This window comes from Cololabis saira, chromosome 6 (assembly GCF_033807715.1).
Source record: "Cololabis saira isolate AMF1-May2022 chromosome 6, fColSai1.1, whole genome shotgun sequence".
NCBI classification, from domain to species: domain Eukaryota; kingdom Metazoa; phylum Chordata; class Actinopteri; order Beloniformes; family Belonidae; genus Cololabis; species Cololabis saira.
Genome location: NC_084592.1, coordinates 3860691 through 3878015, shown reverse-complemented (window position 1 = coordinate 3878015; position 17325 = coordinate 3860691). Strand labels below are relative to the sequence as shown.

Here is a 17325-nt window from a genome sequence, read left to right as displayed (position 1 = left end):
GATTAGTGTAATTTACACATGGGTTTCTTTATACACACTGCATTTCATGTATTTGTCTTATTCATTTATTTAATAAAGATACATGGCTGTGCATTAATGAGATGTTGTTTTTTTTTCTTCGCAGCGCCGGTGGGGGTGTGGGGGGGTTTGATGGACAGTTCGCCCAGGGCACAAAAGTGTCCAGGACCGCCCCTGCTTACATTCACTAATCCGTCCCGCTCCGCTGCTACTCGGCATTTCCCGGCCTGGTTCGTTACTGCTTCGTTCCTTTCCGGTCGGTTCAGCAGCCCCGTCTCTCCTCCCCCTCCTCCTCCTCCTCCTCCTCCCATCTCTCCTCCTCCTCCTCCTCCTCCTTCTTCCTCCTCTCCAAGCTCCGCGGTGACGCGCGGAGGTGGACCCTGAAGGCTGATTCATGGTTCCGCGTTACACCAACGCAGAGCGGGAGTAAAACACAGTAAAACTGTAGCTCTACAAAGGTAGAAAACCATTAGTGGGCATTTTTTGGTAAAGTAGCAAAAAATGACAAAACACCGGTGGGTTTTTTCCCCTCTTTATCGTATAATTCACAAAGTGTAATGCAATTCATGTCACGGGTAGTGTATTTTGAAGGATCAAATACTCAATATCCCATATTATCAATTTTACATCGTGCAAGAAATGATGGACGCGCCAATCAAACTTTGAAAATCGAGTGTGCGCATGCGCAGAACCACCAACTAGCATTTCCCGGCAGGGAGCGAGAATCGTCAGAACACCGGAGCTCCGGAGGGAGGCCCGGGAGAACTGGGAGAGAGAGGCGGTAAGGACGCCGCTCCGGCCGGGGGTCCGGGGTTCGGGAGGGGGCCGCAGGCTCCGCGGGCTCGGCCCGGAGGAGACAAAGAGATCATGGCGCCGCGGTGCGAGTAGCAGGATGGAGGGAGGGGAGAACCCCGTGCTGGTACAGCCATGTAGGGGCTGATTTATGGTTCTGCGTTAAATCGACGGCGTAGCCCATGGCGTAGGGGTGCGCGTCGCCGCGTACCCTACGCCGTTTGCTCTGCGTTTGTGTAACGCGGAACCATAAATCCGCCTTTATCAGAACCTACATTTGTTAAAGCCGCCCAGTAATGGTCTCTTTGCAGAAAGATGTGCGCTGTTAGCCGCAGTAAAAACACACTCATCTTCATTTATTTCCCCAACTTTCGCAGATTAGTATCAGTTATTCGGCTGTTCTGACCGGTTCCTAGTCTCCAGCTGGTGTTTTTGGGTGACATGTCTCGTGTTTGGGGGGTTGACCCCCCGGGGCCGGGGGGGGCGGGGCCCGGCCATGTGCGCGCCTGCCCGCCTGTCTGTCACCCGCAGCATCAGGGCTGTTTGAAAAGCAGAGGGAGAAATGAAGCCAATCACGGAACTGCGTTCAGTGAGATCACGGATCACTCCGTGACACACACGTCTCCGCCTTTCCCTGGCCACGGATCACACACCACACACCACACATGTGTCACAAACAGGTTTATACACAGGACGCAGATTCAGGTCTGTGAGGGACAGAGAGGTAGAGTAGCCAAAAATTGTACTCAAGTAAAAGTACTGTTACTTCAGAATAATATGACTCAAGTAGAAGTAAAAAGTATCCAAATAATTACTTGAGTAAAAGTAAAAAAGTACTGGTGAAAAAACTACTCAAGTACTGAGTAACTGTTGAGTAACGTCTGATTTATTTTTTTAACACAACCATTCAAACAGACAAAAGTACAAAATAATCATCTTCAGGTGAATTAAATCAATAAAATAATAAAATAAATTAAAATGAATAAAAAATAGCTTAAATTAAAATAATCTTAAAGTAAATGCAAGTGCTTTAATAAATAATAAAATAAATAAAATAACAGAATAAAAAAATAAATTAAGCACAAGTAGCACAAAATTTCCAGCCTTTGTACTTTTCTTTTTTAACCAGGCAGAACTAGAACAAACATGAACTCATAGAAACTCTGTGTGTGTTTGAGTCTGTGTAAATGTGACAAAACATGCAAAAACAAAAATTCTTCCCAAAGAATCACCCAGTGATGTCATGAGATTGACGCGTATGCGGATAAAAGGGATAAAAGAAAAGTAACAGCTCAACGTAGCCTAATGTAGCGGAGTAAGAGGAACAGTTTCTTCTTCACAAATCTACTCAAGTAAAAGTACAAAGATTCAAAACTACTCCTAAAAGTACAAAATTTCCCAAAACCTACTCAAGTAAATGTAACGGAGTAAATGTAACTCGTTAATACCCAGCTCTGCACACCACACACCACTAATGTGTCACAACCAGGCTTATAGATCTGTAAGGGAGTGGCTCTCTTCATTCTGGGATATTGTACAGTTGGAGCCACAGCACGTTTACATTATGCCAAAGCACAAAATATTATTTGTTGGTCGAATTTACTGAAGAAAATCAGTGCATTATTATAACCATCCTTCGTCAACTGTCTTTTGCTTATGGTTCTAGGTGTTTTTTTTATTTCGCTTGTATATTTAGAATACTCTGTATATACATTATATATACATTATGAGTACTCTTTGTTTATCCTCTAGTGGATACATATACTTTCTGTGGATATCATGGTGAATGATGGAGGAAATTAGTATTATGTGTCATTGGATTTATTAATGTTGATGGTTCTAAAGGTGCTGACACACCAACCCGACGTCGCCCGCTCTCTGCCGACTGCTGTGTCGGCTCGCGTCGCCTGTGTCGGGCTGTGTCGGTCTGTGTCGGGCTCACTAGACACACTGCAAATACGACACCCGACGGCGAACTAGCACATACGTTCTGCGCATGCGTGAGAGGTAATTCCCCTCCATACCAGCAGGCAGCGGTAGTCTGTATTCAGGGGCTCAAGGAGGAGGACAGCGCTTTTTTTTTCAAAGCTTTATTGAGAAGACACAAGTGCAATACTAAACAGACGACACAACCACCTGCAGCTCTGTAAAGAATTAAAATAAATGGCTGGCTGAAATAAATCATTTAGGAAGATAAATGTTGGTTTAATAGATGAAATCTAACAGTTGTAGCTACGCCTGTTAAGAAATTTGCTCCGAAAATGTCGGGATTTTCTGCCTGCCGGCTCAGGAGCTGATTTATGGTTCCGCGTTAAATCGACGCAGAGCCTACGGCGTAGGGTACGCCGTACCCTACGCCGTAGGGTACGGCGTAGGGTACGGCGTAGGGTACGGCGCGCGTCGCTGTGTAACCTACGCCGTAGGCTCTGCGTTGGTGTAACGCAGAACCATAAATCAGCCTTTATTCTGGCGCGGTTTGAAAAAGACAAGCGAGTGATTATATACATTCACTGAGTGAATAATATGAAAGTAAAATATTTATTTCTCGCTACAAATGTAATCAAAACGCATTTTTATGCGAATAAAATATTGATTTTATTCATAAGAAATGTCCGCCATGTTTTTTTTTTTTATTCAGTCCGCAAATGACGACGAAAAGCATTCTGGGAAATTATGGGAACAGCCAATCACAGAGTGAGCTGTTTAACCGACCCGCCGACGCCGATTCAACATGACGAATCGGCTGAAAAGCTCCCGACGGGCGGCCGACCTGTGGCGACGTGCGGGACACACCAGGGAAACTAGGCCGACAGAGGAGCACCGACGCTCACCGACGGCCCGACGGCCGATTATCGGCTTGGTGTGTCAGGGCCTTTAGAGATACTGGGATTCCTGGGTAATAAGGGGACGGGTTAGGGTCACCCCCCCAGTCTCGCGCTCAGCAGGCACGCCAATTTTTTCCAGTGTCCAGCCGCGGTACTGCAACAAAAAATCCCATGGGGCCCAGAAAGCTTTTTTCCCATAGACCGCAATAGTAAAAGAGAAGCCTCTAAAACTGTTCACAGGAACCTCCAGCTGTAATCACCGGCAATTACTAATCTTTGTATTCTATATTTTTAAGTCATGGACTTTATATCCGTCAAAAATGTTTTATAACGGCCAGAAAAGTCAAAGAAAAGTCTCTTTCTGGGCGTGACATCACTGATGACGTCACAGCCGTGTCCGTGCATTCCACGGATGTATTATATTAATATATATTATGTAATTATATTATATTAATACATTAATCATATATGTGATGCTATACATGTAATAATATACATGAATCAATATATTATATTAATACATATTATATTAATACTCGTTCTCATTGCCCCGGGGCATGATGGGAGGGCCCAGAGCATCATGGGAGGTGACTCAACTGCGCATGCTCTATGGGCCCGTGTACACGGAAGTAAACCAGGAAGTCCGAGATCTTTTCGGCGGATGCGCTGGCTGAGCAGAATGCATTGAAATGAATGGGTGGCCATTTTTGGCACAGTATCCAGTTATATAATACATCCATGGTTGGGGTAGTCATGATTTGTTTAGCTTCTGCTGTGTTTTGTTTTTGCTGTTTGTTTTTTGTTTTTTTCCCCCGTTTTATTATTGTTGTTGCAGTTCTTCTGTTTTGTTTTATTTTTATTTCTTGCGCGGCTCTTCTGGCCACACGCTGCGCCGACTCCGCGCTCCCAGCGCGACCGGGTTGCGGAGGAAAGTACCAGCCAGCCGAGCCCTAACAGTTTCCTCCCTTTGTTGAAATGTCCACATTGCAAGTATTGTCACCCTGTTGTCATCCTTTTTGGTAAAATGTAACCAAACTTTCGAGCGTTTATGCCACTTTGTCGCCATGTTTTCCTGCTGGGCACGAATGCGCACGTTGCGTAACTAGGCAACGTGCGTGGTGACGTCATTCGCGCCCACTGGAATCGATAAGGGAATCGTTTGCAAAAAAGGCAAACCATTCCAAGGAATTGAAACACTGGGAACCGGTTCTCGATTCCCATCCCTACCCAAAATACATTTGGAGATTATACTTGCAATTTTTGTTTTAATGTTGAGCAGTTGAGTTTTGGAGCTCACACTTCTCAGGATAATAATTTATAAAGTATCCCAACATATCCAGCTTTTTATGACTCCACAAAATGCACTTAGCCCTTTTTTCCTTTGACAGGACCCACTAGGATATAACTAGGATGTACAGATCCTGCAGACTGCATATCAGCAGATACCTACTGAATACCACCCATGTGTGGAAGAAGACCCAAACATCAGCCTTGACTTACTTTATTGACTTTGTAATATAATTTTAACACACTATCACATTGTGGGTTGTTAAATGCAGTTCGAAAGAGTAAAGTATGTGAACCCCTTGCAGTAAACTGGTTTCCTGGATAGTTCCTTCATAAAATGTGATCTGAATCTGCACCCAGGACCCAATCAATGGTCAAACCAGTGTCCTTAGCCTTATTGTGGAAACAACATAATTTGTTGCATCTTTGTTGAACACACACACCCATTAAACATTCAGAATGCTGGAGGAAAAAGTGTTCAACATTGTGATTCAAGTGAAGATCAGATCACTCTGTGAGTGATCCTCGCTCTTATCCTCCCGTGTCCAGTCAACCGTGTGCTGGGAAGACTTGAAGATCATTGAATCGCCAGCCACGTTACACACAGACATGGATACAGCTGTGTGTCACAGCAAGAAGGTTCCCGGTACGACTCCCTCCCAGGCCCGGCAGGGTCTTTCTGTGTGGAGTTTGCATGTTCTCCCCGTGCTTGCTTGTAGGGCTGTGCGATTAATCGATTTTAAATCTAAATCGGATTTATTAATCACAATCGATGTTAAAAAAAGGAAAATCGGAAAATTGATTTTCCTTTTTTGCAGCTGGCTGCATTACAGACAGAGCTCGTCTAGTCATCTTTGTTTGGTCAAGAACATTGTAAATGTTGTCACTTGACTAAACTCAAGGAGGATTTACAGTATCTTTCAATTGCACTTCATTCCCAATAGGGAAATTTGTTTGCTATTTTTCTTTAAAAATAAAGATAAAATATTTGAAACAATTTATTCCATTGTCTTTTGTAGTTTTACCAAAAAAATCGAAATCGAAAATCGGGTTTTCAGAGAAAAAAATCTGGATTTTATTTTTGTCCAAAATCGCCCAGCCCTACTTGCTTGGGTTCCCTCCGGGTACTCCGGCTTCCTCCCACAGTCCAGAAACATGCATAGTAGGTTAATGGGTGATTCTAAATGGCCCGTAGGTGTGAGTGTGAGTGGGTCTGGTTGTGTGTTTATATGTGGCCCTGTGATGGACTAACCCGTGCCTCTAACCTGAAAAAAATTAGTTGGGATAGGCTCCAGCAGACCCCCGTGACCCTGCAAAGGATAAAGCAGGTGTAGATAATGGATGGATTAACACAGAAAGCAAGTTCATTCTAAGGGGTTCACGTACCACTATAATGGTGGCTTCTGTAGTCTCTGCGTTTTAGTTTAGGTTACTTTTTTTTTTTTTTTTACTTTTTCTTGTTTTCTAGTCATAGGAGTTGAAACCATATCATCAGTTAAGCCAATGAAGATGGAGTCGGCAACGGAGGCTCAGCAGGCAGACGCTGCTGTGACTGACGCAGAGAGCCATCAGATCACCCCTGCACAAATCGCTACTCTGGCACAGGTAACAACATATTACTGCTGCACGTGGTGCAGTTTGACAAAAAAAACTAATGGCACTTTTCCACTAGTACCTACTCAGCACGCCTCGACTCGGTCGTCCTCGTTTGTTTTTAGACACCCGGATGAGAAATGGGCGGGTTGGAACGAAGCTGCTGTGACGTATTTGATTGTGTATCTAAAGGAAGAAGACAACAACACTAAAGATGTAGAACCTGGAGGAGATGATAGATGTGCTGCTGGGTCTGTGGCTTGTGTTTGATATCAAGTTAAAAAATGAGAGTGAAAGAAGCTTCAAGCGGCAACGTTTTTTCTTTGTTTGTTTGTCTTGGCTCTGATGAGAAATCAACTGAGAGCTGCGAGCGGCTATGAAGAGACAGAGCTCCTGGTAGATCTGGTCGTTCCTAGGCCTGGGACGATAACAAATTTTGCTGGACGATATATTGTCCCACAAATTATTGACGATAAAGGATATTATTGTCGACATTGTCGAGACCAAAATAAGCACTTATGTAATGTTAATATATCATAATAATGCAAGTACACCCTTTCAAATGTAATAATTAAACCTTTATTTGACATTGGAGAACTTTTAAATATGCAAAACAAATAAAACAAGCAAACGGGGGGTTGGAGCCTTCGTGCCCCCAAGTGCAGACCGTCGGGACGCCCGGTCGCGACGCCCGGTCGCGACGCAGAAACCGCCATCCCCCCCAAACAGCAGATCCAGCTCTTCCCCTCGCCGCGCCGGCGCGCCCGGCAATCGCCCGAGCACTGAGCCGCGGGCTGGAGGGAGAGAGACGGCCACCGCCCCTCTCCTCTCCACCCGCGCTCTCCTTTTTTTTTCGCCTACAACCTCAGATCAGACGAGACAACCCGCTGAATTTAAGCATATTACTAAGCGGAGGAAAAGAAAGTCTGCCCGGGGGATTCAACTCGGGGGATTCAACCCGAGGCTCCGCCTCCCCCCACAGATACAAAGAGTCTGAATGATTGACAAGATGGTTCACTCCGTTCATTTTTTTCCGCTAAGGAACAAACGCGCCCAGGTGCTAAGACCGATTCACAGAGTGAGCCCTCTTGTCATCCAGTGTGTTTGGAGGCCGGAGACGAGGAAAACAAATATGCGTGCATATGGCCATTTATCGAGGCCGGAAACATTATCGAGTCCATTTTCATTTATCGTGCGATTAATTGATTTATTTATTATCGTCCCAGGCCTAGTCGTTCCTTATCTCCGTCTAGATCCCTTTTTAATTCTCTCCTCAGCACCAGGTTTATGAACATCTGACCCTCAGAGTTGGATCACCAAACACGTTTGCGCTGCCATTGCCTTGCATTGCTTGAATAAAATCGCTGCGAGTCGTTCTCGCGCTGATCCCCACTTCCTGATTCAAACGTCTGACTCCAACCCCCCGACCAATCGGTGGCTTGTAGTGTGATGATGTCAGATACAGCCGACTCAGCAGCTTAGAACCTCGGCAGAATAGATACAGAAAAAGTATCTACTCTGCACGCCTCGGCCCGCCTCGGCCCGTAGTGGAGAAGCGCAAGACGTGGGCGAGTAGAAGCGCGCTGAGTAGGTACTAGTGGAAAAGTGCCATAAACATAATCAGTCCATGATGTCTGATAGGAAATAACACATGCATCTGCCTCTTAGCACACTAACTTAGCAACGGGCCCTACCGTAACGCTGGTACAGCTCCCTAACGGACAGACGGTTCAAGTCCACGGCGTCATCCAGGCAGCACAGCCTTCAGTCATCCAGTCCCCACAGGTCCAGACTGTACAGGTGAGAAACACACACATGCACTGACTCAAGTTTAACGTATTACTTTCTTTTTTTATATGTTTTTTTTTTGTTTGTTTTATTCCAGATTTCAACCATCGCAGAAAGTGAAGATTCTCAAGAGTCTGTAGACAGCGTGATTGACTCTCAGAAACGCAGAGAGATTTTGTCACGACGTCCATCGTACAGGTAATATATGTGACAATTCAGTTACTAAACAGCTAAATCATAAACTTAGTAAGTAGTTAGTCAATAGAATCAGACACTTTTTGACTCCATGAATTACCAATGATAAATAACAGATATGTGCACTTCAGTGTCGGCGCTATGGGCGGGCACCAGGGGGCAGTGCCCGCTTACTTCAGTCACTGTGCCCCCTCACTTTTCTTCTTTGGCGGTAAACAAATTTCCCGAAAGCGAACTATTGCGAAGGAGAGTTTGCAAACGAAAGAAAGGTGCGAATGTGAGCTGAGTGTGTCCTGTGTGTTTTCCTCTAACTCAGAGGGGGAACACTGAGTCTTTTTTAGACATTCTGTTAACATTTTCACTGTCAACTGCGGATTCTGTTGTTTTCCTCTTTGCAGCAAGTTTAAACAAATCCTCCTCCATTACACTATCCTCTTCTCCATCCAACACAGACTCAGCCATCCTGGTGGCAGTCTGTCCAGTCAGCCCCTTCAACAGAGCCTGACTTCTAGACTCTGCCATCTCGCTCTGTACAACGGTCGCTTCGCTCTGCGCAAAAACATGCGCCCCACTTTGCGCCTCGCCCGGCACCTCACCCGGCGCTGCATGCAGGCTGTCAGCTTTGACAGCTCTGCTGTTCCCCCGCTCTGTCGGGGCATGAACGGATCAACTTGATATATTGAAAACATGTATGTGACCTCGTTCTGTGTTACGAGTAAAACGTTTTCAGTCAAAGTAAAATGTGCGCTTCCTTGCATTATTTACACCTAAGTGATAAGTTATAACCCCTTTCACATGGATAGCGCAAAGCGCAGACCACCGCCGGCGATCTCATTCATTGTGTATGTGCTACCGCGGCGCAAAAGTGGACCGCTCTGCCCCCGAGCTCGGCGGCGCGCGCGAGAGCGCCTGCCGCGGTGTTTGCGCCGCACCTGCCTGCCCGAATTGAAAATTTTTTAATTTCACTGTGCCGCGCTGTGACGACATCTCGGCACGTCAAATAGGAGAGAAGAGAGGAAGTTGTGTCCAATAGGAGAGAAGGTGGTGGAGGCTGCGCCGACTCTGCGCCCTACCCGGCGGTGGGCGCGGCGCAAACCGCGCTCTATGTGAAAGCAGCTTATGAGTGAGTTGTGTGGGTTGCTGTGTGGATTATGTTCTCACTGCAAACAAACCGCTCCAGCTCTGGAATGGAAGCGAGCCGAGACCACCTCTCTTAAGATCTCGGCTCGCTTGTTTTGTCCCGCAAACGAGCGCGATTGCTGTGTTCACATGTACCAAACCAACCGATCTTTAGGGGGAAACACTCCCTGTTTCGGAACAACTGCTCCAAACGGGGCAGGTGTTAAAGCACCCTTAAACACAATTACGGATGTAGATTTTTATCCAAAGATGACAGTTTCATGAAAGCTAATGTACAAGCCCCATTTTTAGAGAAACTTTTAGAGAAAGTGAGACCGGAGCAGCAGATTAAATCCAGAGTATGTCCTTTTCTGTGTGTTGGGAAATTTGTGTGTTAGTGAAATCCAAAGCTGCCTGGGAGCAGGCAGCTTAAACATGGTACATTCAAATGAGTTGAAAACTTGACGCAGGCGGGACTTTCCACAAAAAAAGTCAAGCTTACGGTTGGTGGGGAGATCCTGAATGAGATTACTGTTGCTTGTGAGTTAAGCAGACCGAAGTTGACAATGGAGTTGTTTGAGTTTGACTGTATCATTAGGCGACTTGACTTGGCTGACTAATGCGGTATCATCAACATCAACAGGAGCGGCAGCAAGTCATGCCAGCATCCAATCAACCCAGAATATCTTAACAATTTGTACCAAAAAGAGCCATTGACCAGTTTTAAACAATCTCAGTACTAAATTGCAAAGATTATCTCTTTTTTTAATCTCGCAGTTGTCTGTCCTAACAGGAAAATCCTAAATGACCTTTCATCTGATGCGCCTGCTGTCGCCCGCATCGAGGAGGAAAAGGCTGAGGAGGACTCGTCTGCCGCAGCCACCGCCATCACCACGGTTACCGTCCCCACACCCATCTACCAGACCAGCAGCGGACAGTACAGTAAGTGATGCCTGACGCTGCAGGGCACCGTACATGAGTTAGAAACAAAGAATAAAATCAAATACCGTAGACTGACATAATGTGCCATAAGTAAAACCATAATATACAAGATATAAAACAAGTTAGAATTAGACAATGCAACTTTAGTGAGGTAGAAAAGAACAGTCTCAAACAAAGGAGGTAGATGATGAAAAGGAGGGGCCCCACGACAGAGCCCTGGGGCACACCTGAAGTGACAGGAGGAGACTAGAATGTGAAAAATTTAAGCTGAATGCAGTGTTTGTGCAAAGCAGACTGTCAACTCCAAGGCAATTCATTGTATTTGTGATATTACTGGCATTCAGCGTGGTTACATGCACATCTAAATCAAGCTATGGGCAACAATCTAGCCAAGGACTAAACTGGAGGTTCAGAGAAATCCAAGTATACATGCGCAAGAAGACAATGTCAGGCCGAGACTCAAAGCAGGACTCAGATGCAGAGATATTAGATAACAAAGGCTTTTATTGAATTCACCGGAGACCTCGGACTGAGTGACAAACAAAGGCCTATAAACAAAACTAGACACTCTACTCTGACTATAGAGAGAACAATAAACACTCCAAGAGGAGGGAAAAATAACTCATAAAAAGAAACACAAAACACTCCATATGGAGGAAAAACCTGCCTATATAAAATAATTTGGCTACAAACACAAATCACTCTTAAATAAATAAATAAATGAAATGAAATCCAACCAAGGACCGACTTTAACGTGTCTGAACGGTCCGACCATCGATCAAGCGGAGCGGCTTCGTCGCTTCAAAGTCACTAAAACATTTGACAGATTTTTGATGCAGTGTACCACATAAAATTCAATTCAATTCAATTTTATTTATATAGCGTCTAATACAACAGATGTTGTCTCTAGACGCTTTCCAGAGATCCAGAACATGAACATAAACATAAACAAACATAAACATAAACATAAATATAAACCCCCGAGCAATTATTATATAAACAATGGCAGGTAAAAACTCCCTTAGTGGGAGAAAAGCCTTAAGCCAAACAGTGGCAAGAAAAACTCCCCTTTAGGAGGAAGAAACCTTGAGCAGGACCAGGCTCATAAGGCCTGTACCAGGGAGTTAAGCTCCTGTGGCTAGAAACCCTCCTTTTCAAAGGAGCAACTTCATCTAAAGCTGAGTGCAACAGATCAGCAGTGTTACTAACAAGAAAATCAACATCAACATCAGAGGTAGAACCCAGGTCACTGGCCTCTATTGCTTCAGTAGAGGCTTCACTATTTTCCACTGTCGCAAGACGAGCAATGGTCTCCTTAAATTTAGCAATAGCTTCATCAGACAAACATCTGCTAAAATAATACCTCCTGCCCTGCACTTCAACATCAACAACATTCAATTCCAACGTTATTAAATAATGGTCGGATAAAAGGGAGTTAACAGGTGACACCAACAGACCATCAGTTTCAACACCGTAGGTGAGAACGAGATCGAGAGTATGACCAAAACAATGCGTCGGCCCGTCCACTTTTTGTGAGATACCCATTGATTCTAGAAGAGAATTGAAAGCTAATTTAAGATTATCGCTTTCAACATCCATATGAATATTAAAATCACCCACTATGATGAATTTATCTGTACTGATCAATAATCCAGAAAGGAAATCTGAAAATTCAGACAAAAACTCTAGATAAGCGCCAGCAGGGGGCCGATACACTACCACTAACACAACTGGCTTCTCTGATTTCCAGCTCGGAAATTTCAGACTAAGCGTGAGGCTTTCAAACGTATTATGATTGCACTTAGGTTCAATTTTTGTTTGGAGACTGGAGTTATAAATTGCTGCGACTCCTCCGCCCCGGCCTGTGTTTCTAGGAATGTGATGATTAAAGTAGCCGGGCGGAGTTGATTCATTCAAACTAACATACTCTTCATCCTGTAACCATGTTTCTGTTAAGCAGAAAAAAACTAAAACTGGTTCGAGGTCTGTAAACACAACAAAATTCATAAATAAGGCGCACCTGATTGTAGGGCGCAACGATTTTTGAGAGAATTCAAGTATTTTAAGTGCCTTACGCTAGTCAATTTTAATTATTTCCCTGTTATTTTCTATGTCTCCTCTTTCATCTTTTTCATCAATTTCATAGTTGCCATCACTCAGGGTGGGGCCATCCAGCTGGCCAATAACGGCACGGACGGGGTCCAGGGCCTGCAGACTCTGACCATGACCAACGCCGCGGCGGCCCAGCCCGGCCCCACCATCCTCCAGTACGCCCAGACCAGTGACGGACAGCAGATACTGGTCCCCAGTAACCAGGTGGTGGTCCAAGGTACGGGGGGAGTTCACTTCTTCATCAGAATTGTTTAATATTATGGCGCTTTTCCACTAGTACCTACTCAGCCCGACTCCACTCACCGTGCCCTTGTTTCTTTTCAACACCCAGATCACAAGTAGGAGGTTGGAGAGAAGCTGCTGTGACGTATTTACGAAAATAAGTTCCTGGGGGTAATAATTGATGATAAACTTAGCTGGAAATCACATATAAATAGTGTAAAATCAAAAATGTCTAAAACCCTAGCAATATTAAGTAAAACAAATTATATCTTCAGTCAAATAGCACAGTTTTTGATGTATAACTCACTCATAGTTCCATACATGACTTATTGTGTGGAGGTTTGGGGTAACACCTATAAAACAAATACAAACCCTATTTTCTCATTACAGAAAAGAGCCTTAAAGGGAAAGTTTGGTTTTTTACAACCTGGACCTTATTTCTGGCATTTTTTATGGTCGTATACTCACCCAGAAAAGTTTGGTGTCATTTGGAGTCGGAAGATATTAGGAGTTTTGTGCGAGCCGCTTCTCCATATAACGGTAGTGAACGGGGCACAGCGGGACACAGACGATGCAGCGTCTAAATAACACATGATTGCCGCGAAACTCGTTCATTTCTTTTATGAATCACTAGATCTGCTTCCAGGACCTGTTGTCTACATCCGGGGCTGTGTGTGTAACAAATAAATCAGTTTGTAAACAAGACCTCTGAACTCATGACGTCATCTCTGTGCGCGCATCCCGGTTTCGTAAAGGAAGCCTGTGGAAGCTGTATGTCGTCCAAACGGTCATTTTGTGCGAACATTGAGGAAATATGCACCAGCGAGGCATGGTGTACTTACTAGCAGTCACGTTAGCAAAGTCTAGCTGTACCCGTCCGGGTAACTCCTAATATCTTCAGAAGGACTCCAAATGACACCAAACTTTTCTGGGTGAGTATACGACCATAAAAAATGTCAGAAATAAGGTCCAGGTTGTAAAAAACCAAACTTTCCCTTTAAGGATAATTAATAGATCTGACTATTATGAACCAACAAATAACCTCTTTATTAAATATAATACTCGCAGAAAACTGTTTTATTTGCCTTTAAAGCCCAGCAGAAACTGCTTCCAAACTGCATTCAGGATTTGTTCCAAATTGAAGAAACCGCTATGATCTGAGGGGGAAACTCATGTTTGAGACGACGACAGCAAGAACTAATATTAAAAAGAGATGGACATCAATTAAGGCAAGAGAAATATGGAATAGTTGTGACAACGACCTAAAAATGTGCAGTTCTATCTACAAGTTTAAGAAAATGTTTCGACGTCTGACTCCAACCCCCCGACCAATCGGTGGCCTGTAGTGTGATGATGTCAGATACAGCCGACTCAGCAGCTTAGAACCTCGGCAGAATACTTACAGAAAAGTATCTACTCTGCACGTTAGACCCCTAGTGGGAAAGAACCAAACTGAGTGGAGGCGAGCCGGGCTGAGTAGGTACTAGTGGAAAAGTGCCATTATTTGCAACCAAATCCAGGTCATACAGAATGGTATTTTTCAGGAAACAAGTTAATAAAACATTTACTGGGATTATCCTAAATCCAATGCCGACTTTGTCCCTAGCTGCCTCTGGTGACGTGCAGGCGTACCAGATCCGAGCAGCCCCGGCCAGCAGCATGGCCCCCGGGGTGGTCATGGCCTCGTCCCCCGCCCTCCCCACCCAGGGGGCCACAGTAGAGGTCACCAGGAAGAGGGAGGTGCGCCTCATGAAGAACAGGTATGAAGAGAGGAGGAAATGGAAGTTTAGCATGTACAAATTCATTTTTAAAGGGAATACTCAAGATATTTTATTAAAAATTAAAATAAATCCTAGCTCAGGGGTCGGCAACCCGCGGCTCTAGAGGCGCATGTGGCTCTTTAGCACCGCCCTAGTGGCTCCTGGAGCTTTTTAAAAAAATGTTGACCTTTTTTTCTTCTTTTTTTTTCTTTCTTTTTTCTTTCTTTTTCCTTTCCTTTTTAATCTCGACATTTCGACTTTTTTCTCGAAATTTTGACTTTTTTCTCGAGATTGTACTTCAACATTAATCTTGACATTTCAACTTTTTTTTCTTCCTTTTTTTCTTCTTTTTTTTTCTTTTTGTCCTTTTTTCCTTCTTTTTTCTTCCTTTTTCCTTTCCTTTTTAATCTTGACATTTTGACTATTTCCTAAACATTTTGACTTTTTTCTCAAGATTTTGACTTTTTTCTCGACATTTCGACTTTTCTCTCAAAGTGCATAATGAAAAAAAAAAATCTTTCCCCAGTTATAACTAATATAGAAACATGCAGCATGTGTTGCCTTCATTCCAAGGCTGATACAAGACTTTTCATTTTTTGAGGCTCCAGACATATTTGTTTTTTGTGTTTTTCTAAAACATTTTGGGTTGCCGACCCCTGCAACTGCAGCAACTGACACAATGTCTCTTCCAAACCCTTCCCCTCAAAAAGCCAACCACCGTAAACAAAACTGTGTCTTCCTTCCCACAGAGAGGCAGCGCGGGAATGTCGCAGGAAGAAGAAGGAGTACGTTAAGTGTCTGGAGAACAGAGTGGCCGTCTTGGAGAACCAAAACAAGACGCTAATTGAGGAACTGAAAGCCCTTAAAGACCTTTATTGCCATAAATCGGAGTAGTTGCTCTGCCCAACAACAGAGCTGGGCCAAGTAGCATCTCTGTTTCCTTTAAATACTTTTAAAGACTGTTTGATTCTGCCTGCCTGGCCTTCCGGGCTTCCCAGGTTACCCAGGGCGGTTCTGCTTATGTTACCTTTTCTTCTGCCGGCTCTCTCGATAAATTACAAGATGAGAGTCAATTGAAAACAGACACACACACATATACAAGTATTTTGTTGTCATTCAGAATTAAGGGTAACCATTAGAAAGTGCCAACTAAGACTTGGTAGTCTAAACCAATAGTAATATTCCTGTAAAATAGGACTCACTGACTACGTTTACATGCAGTCAAAATCTGGGTTAAGGTCAATATTCCGGTTACTGAAACATTAGGAATAATCTGTTTCCATGCGTGAACAAACAGGGTTATCTACGGAAGAGTATTAGGGCCAGGCAGGAGAAAAATAAAAATAATATTTTACTTCGAGAGAAAAGTCAATGTCGAGAAATAAAGTCGAAATGTCAAGAAAAAATTCAGCGAATAAATTTGAAATGTTGAGAAAAAGGCAAAATTTTGACTTTATTCACAAAATGTCGACTTTATTCACGAAATCCCGACTTTATTCTCGAAATTGCAACTTTATTCATGAAATTTCAACTTTTTTCTTGAAATTGTATTTCAACATTAATCTTGAAATTTTGACTTTATTCTCGAAATTTCTACTTTATTCTCGAAATTTCAACTTTTTTCTCAAAATTTTATTTCAACATTAATCTCGACATTTCGACTTTATTCACGAAATTTTGACTTTTTTATCTTCCTCCTCTCAAATATTTTTTCTCCTGCATGGCCCTAATACTCTTCCGTAGTTTTCCCTGTTTACATGGTGATTAATCATTTATCTGGATCAAACCAGCGACGCAGGACAACGTCATGACGCAATTCCCGTCATTTCTGCTTCTTCTTCCTGTATCCAAATCCAAAACAACAACAACAACAGCAGCACGGAGGATAATCAACAGCCCAGTAGAAGTGGTTTTGTTTCTTGTCCCTGTAGTTCTCCCTTTTCAGCGTCTTCCAGCAGAGCTTGATCTGGTCTGGTGTTCCTACAAATCCTGCTTCGTGCAACTTTTCTCTCACCTTCTTGTAAATCTTCTATCCCGGTACTTTCTACCGTCTACAAATGCAGAAATGTTCATATCCTTCATTACATTTATGACGTAATTAGTCTCCTTGTAGCACCCTATAATGTAATAATTTCCTATAATGTAATAATTTCCTGAAAATGTAATAAAATTTACACTTAACTCAATCGAAAATGTAATAAAACCCAATAATGTAATAACTTCACCAATAATGTAATAATATATCCTGACTGATATTGTAATAACATTCTTACCAATAATGTAATACCTTATTACATTATTGGGAATTTATTACATGTTACTCAAAGTCTGCAATTTAACCCAATAATCATTCTGGTGTTTCAAATCCAGTGTATAAAACATTATTAGATACTTAAAACACAAAATGTAGAACTCTGGACTGAAAATGAACATATATATTATATTATTTGTCAAGTATTACATTATCAGTTTTGGAAAAAAAAAAGACCCACCTGAAAATGTAATAAATTCCCAATAATGTAATAAGGTATTACATTATCGGTAAGAATGTTATTACAATATCAGTCAGGATATTTTATTACATTATTGGTGAAGTTATTACATTATTGGGTTTTATTACATTTTCGATTGAGTTAAGTGCAAATTTTATTACATTTTCAGGAAATTATGAC

General features: G+C 43.1%; 1 protein-coding gene across 1 annotated transcript; it reads left to right on the top strand.

Annotated features, from left to right (window-relative positions):
• Positions 1-733: 733 nt before the first annotated feature.
• On the top strand, positions 734-16202 carry LOC133446322 (cyclic AMP-responsive element-binding protein 1-like). Its single transcript, XM_061724335.1, has 8 exons — positions 734-799; positions 6391-6527; positions 8184-8315; positions 8401-8501; positions 10411-10559; positions 12706-12888; positions 14500-14653; positions 15403-16202. The coding sequence occupies exons 2-8, from the start codon at positions 6426-6428 to the stop codon at positions 15545-15547; spliced, it is 966 nt and encodes a 321-aa protein (XP_061580319.1). The 5' UTR covers positions 734-799; positions 6391-6425; the 3' UTR covers positions 15548-16202.
• The last annotated feature ends 1123 nt before the right edge of the window (positions 16203-17325 follow it).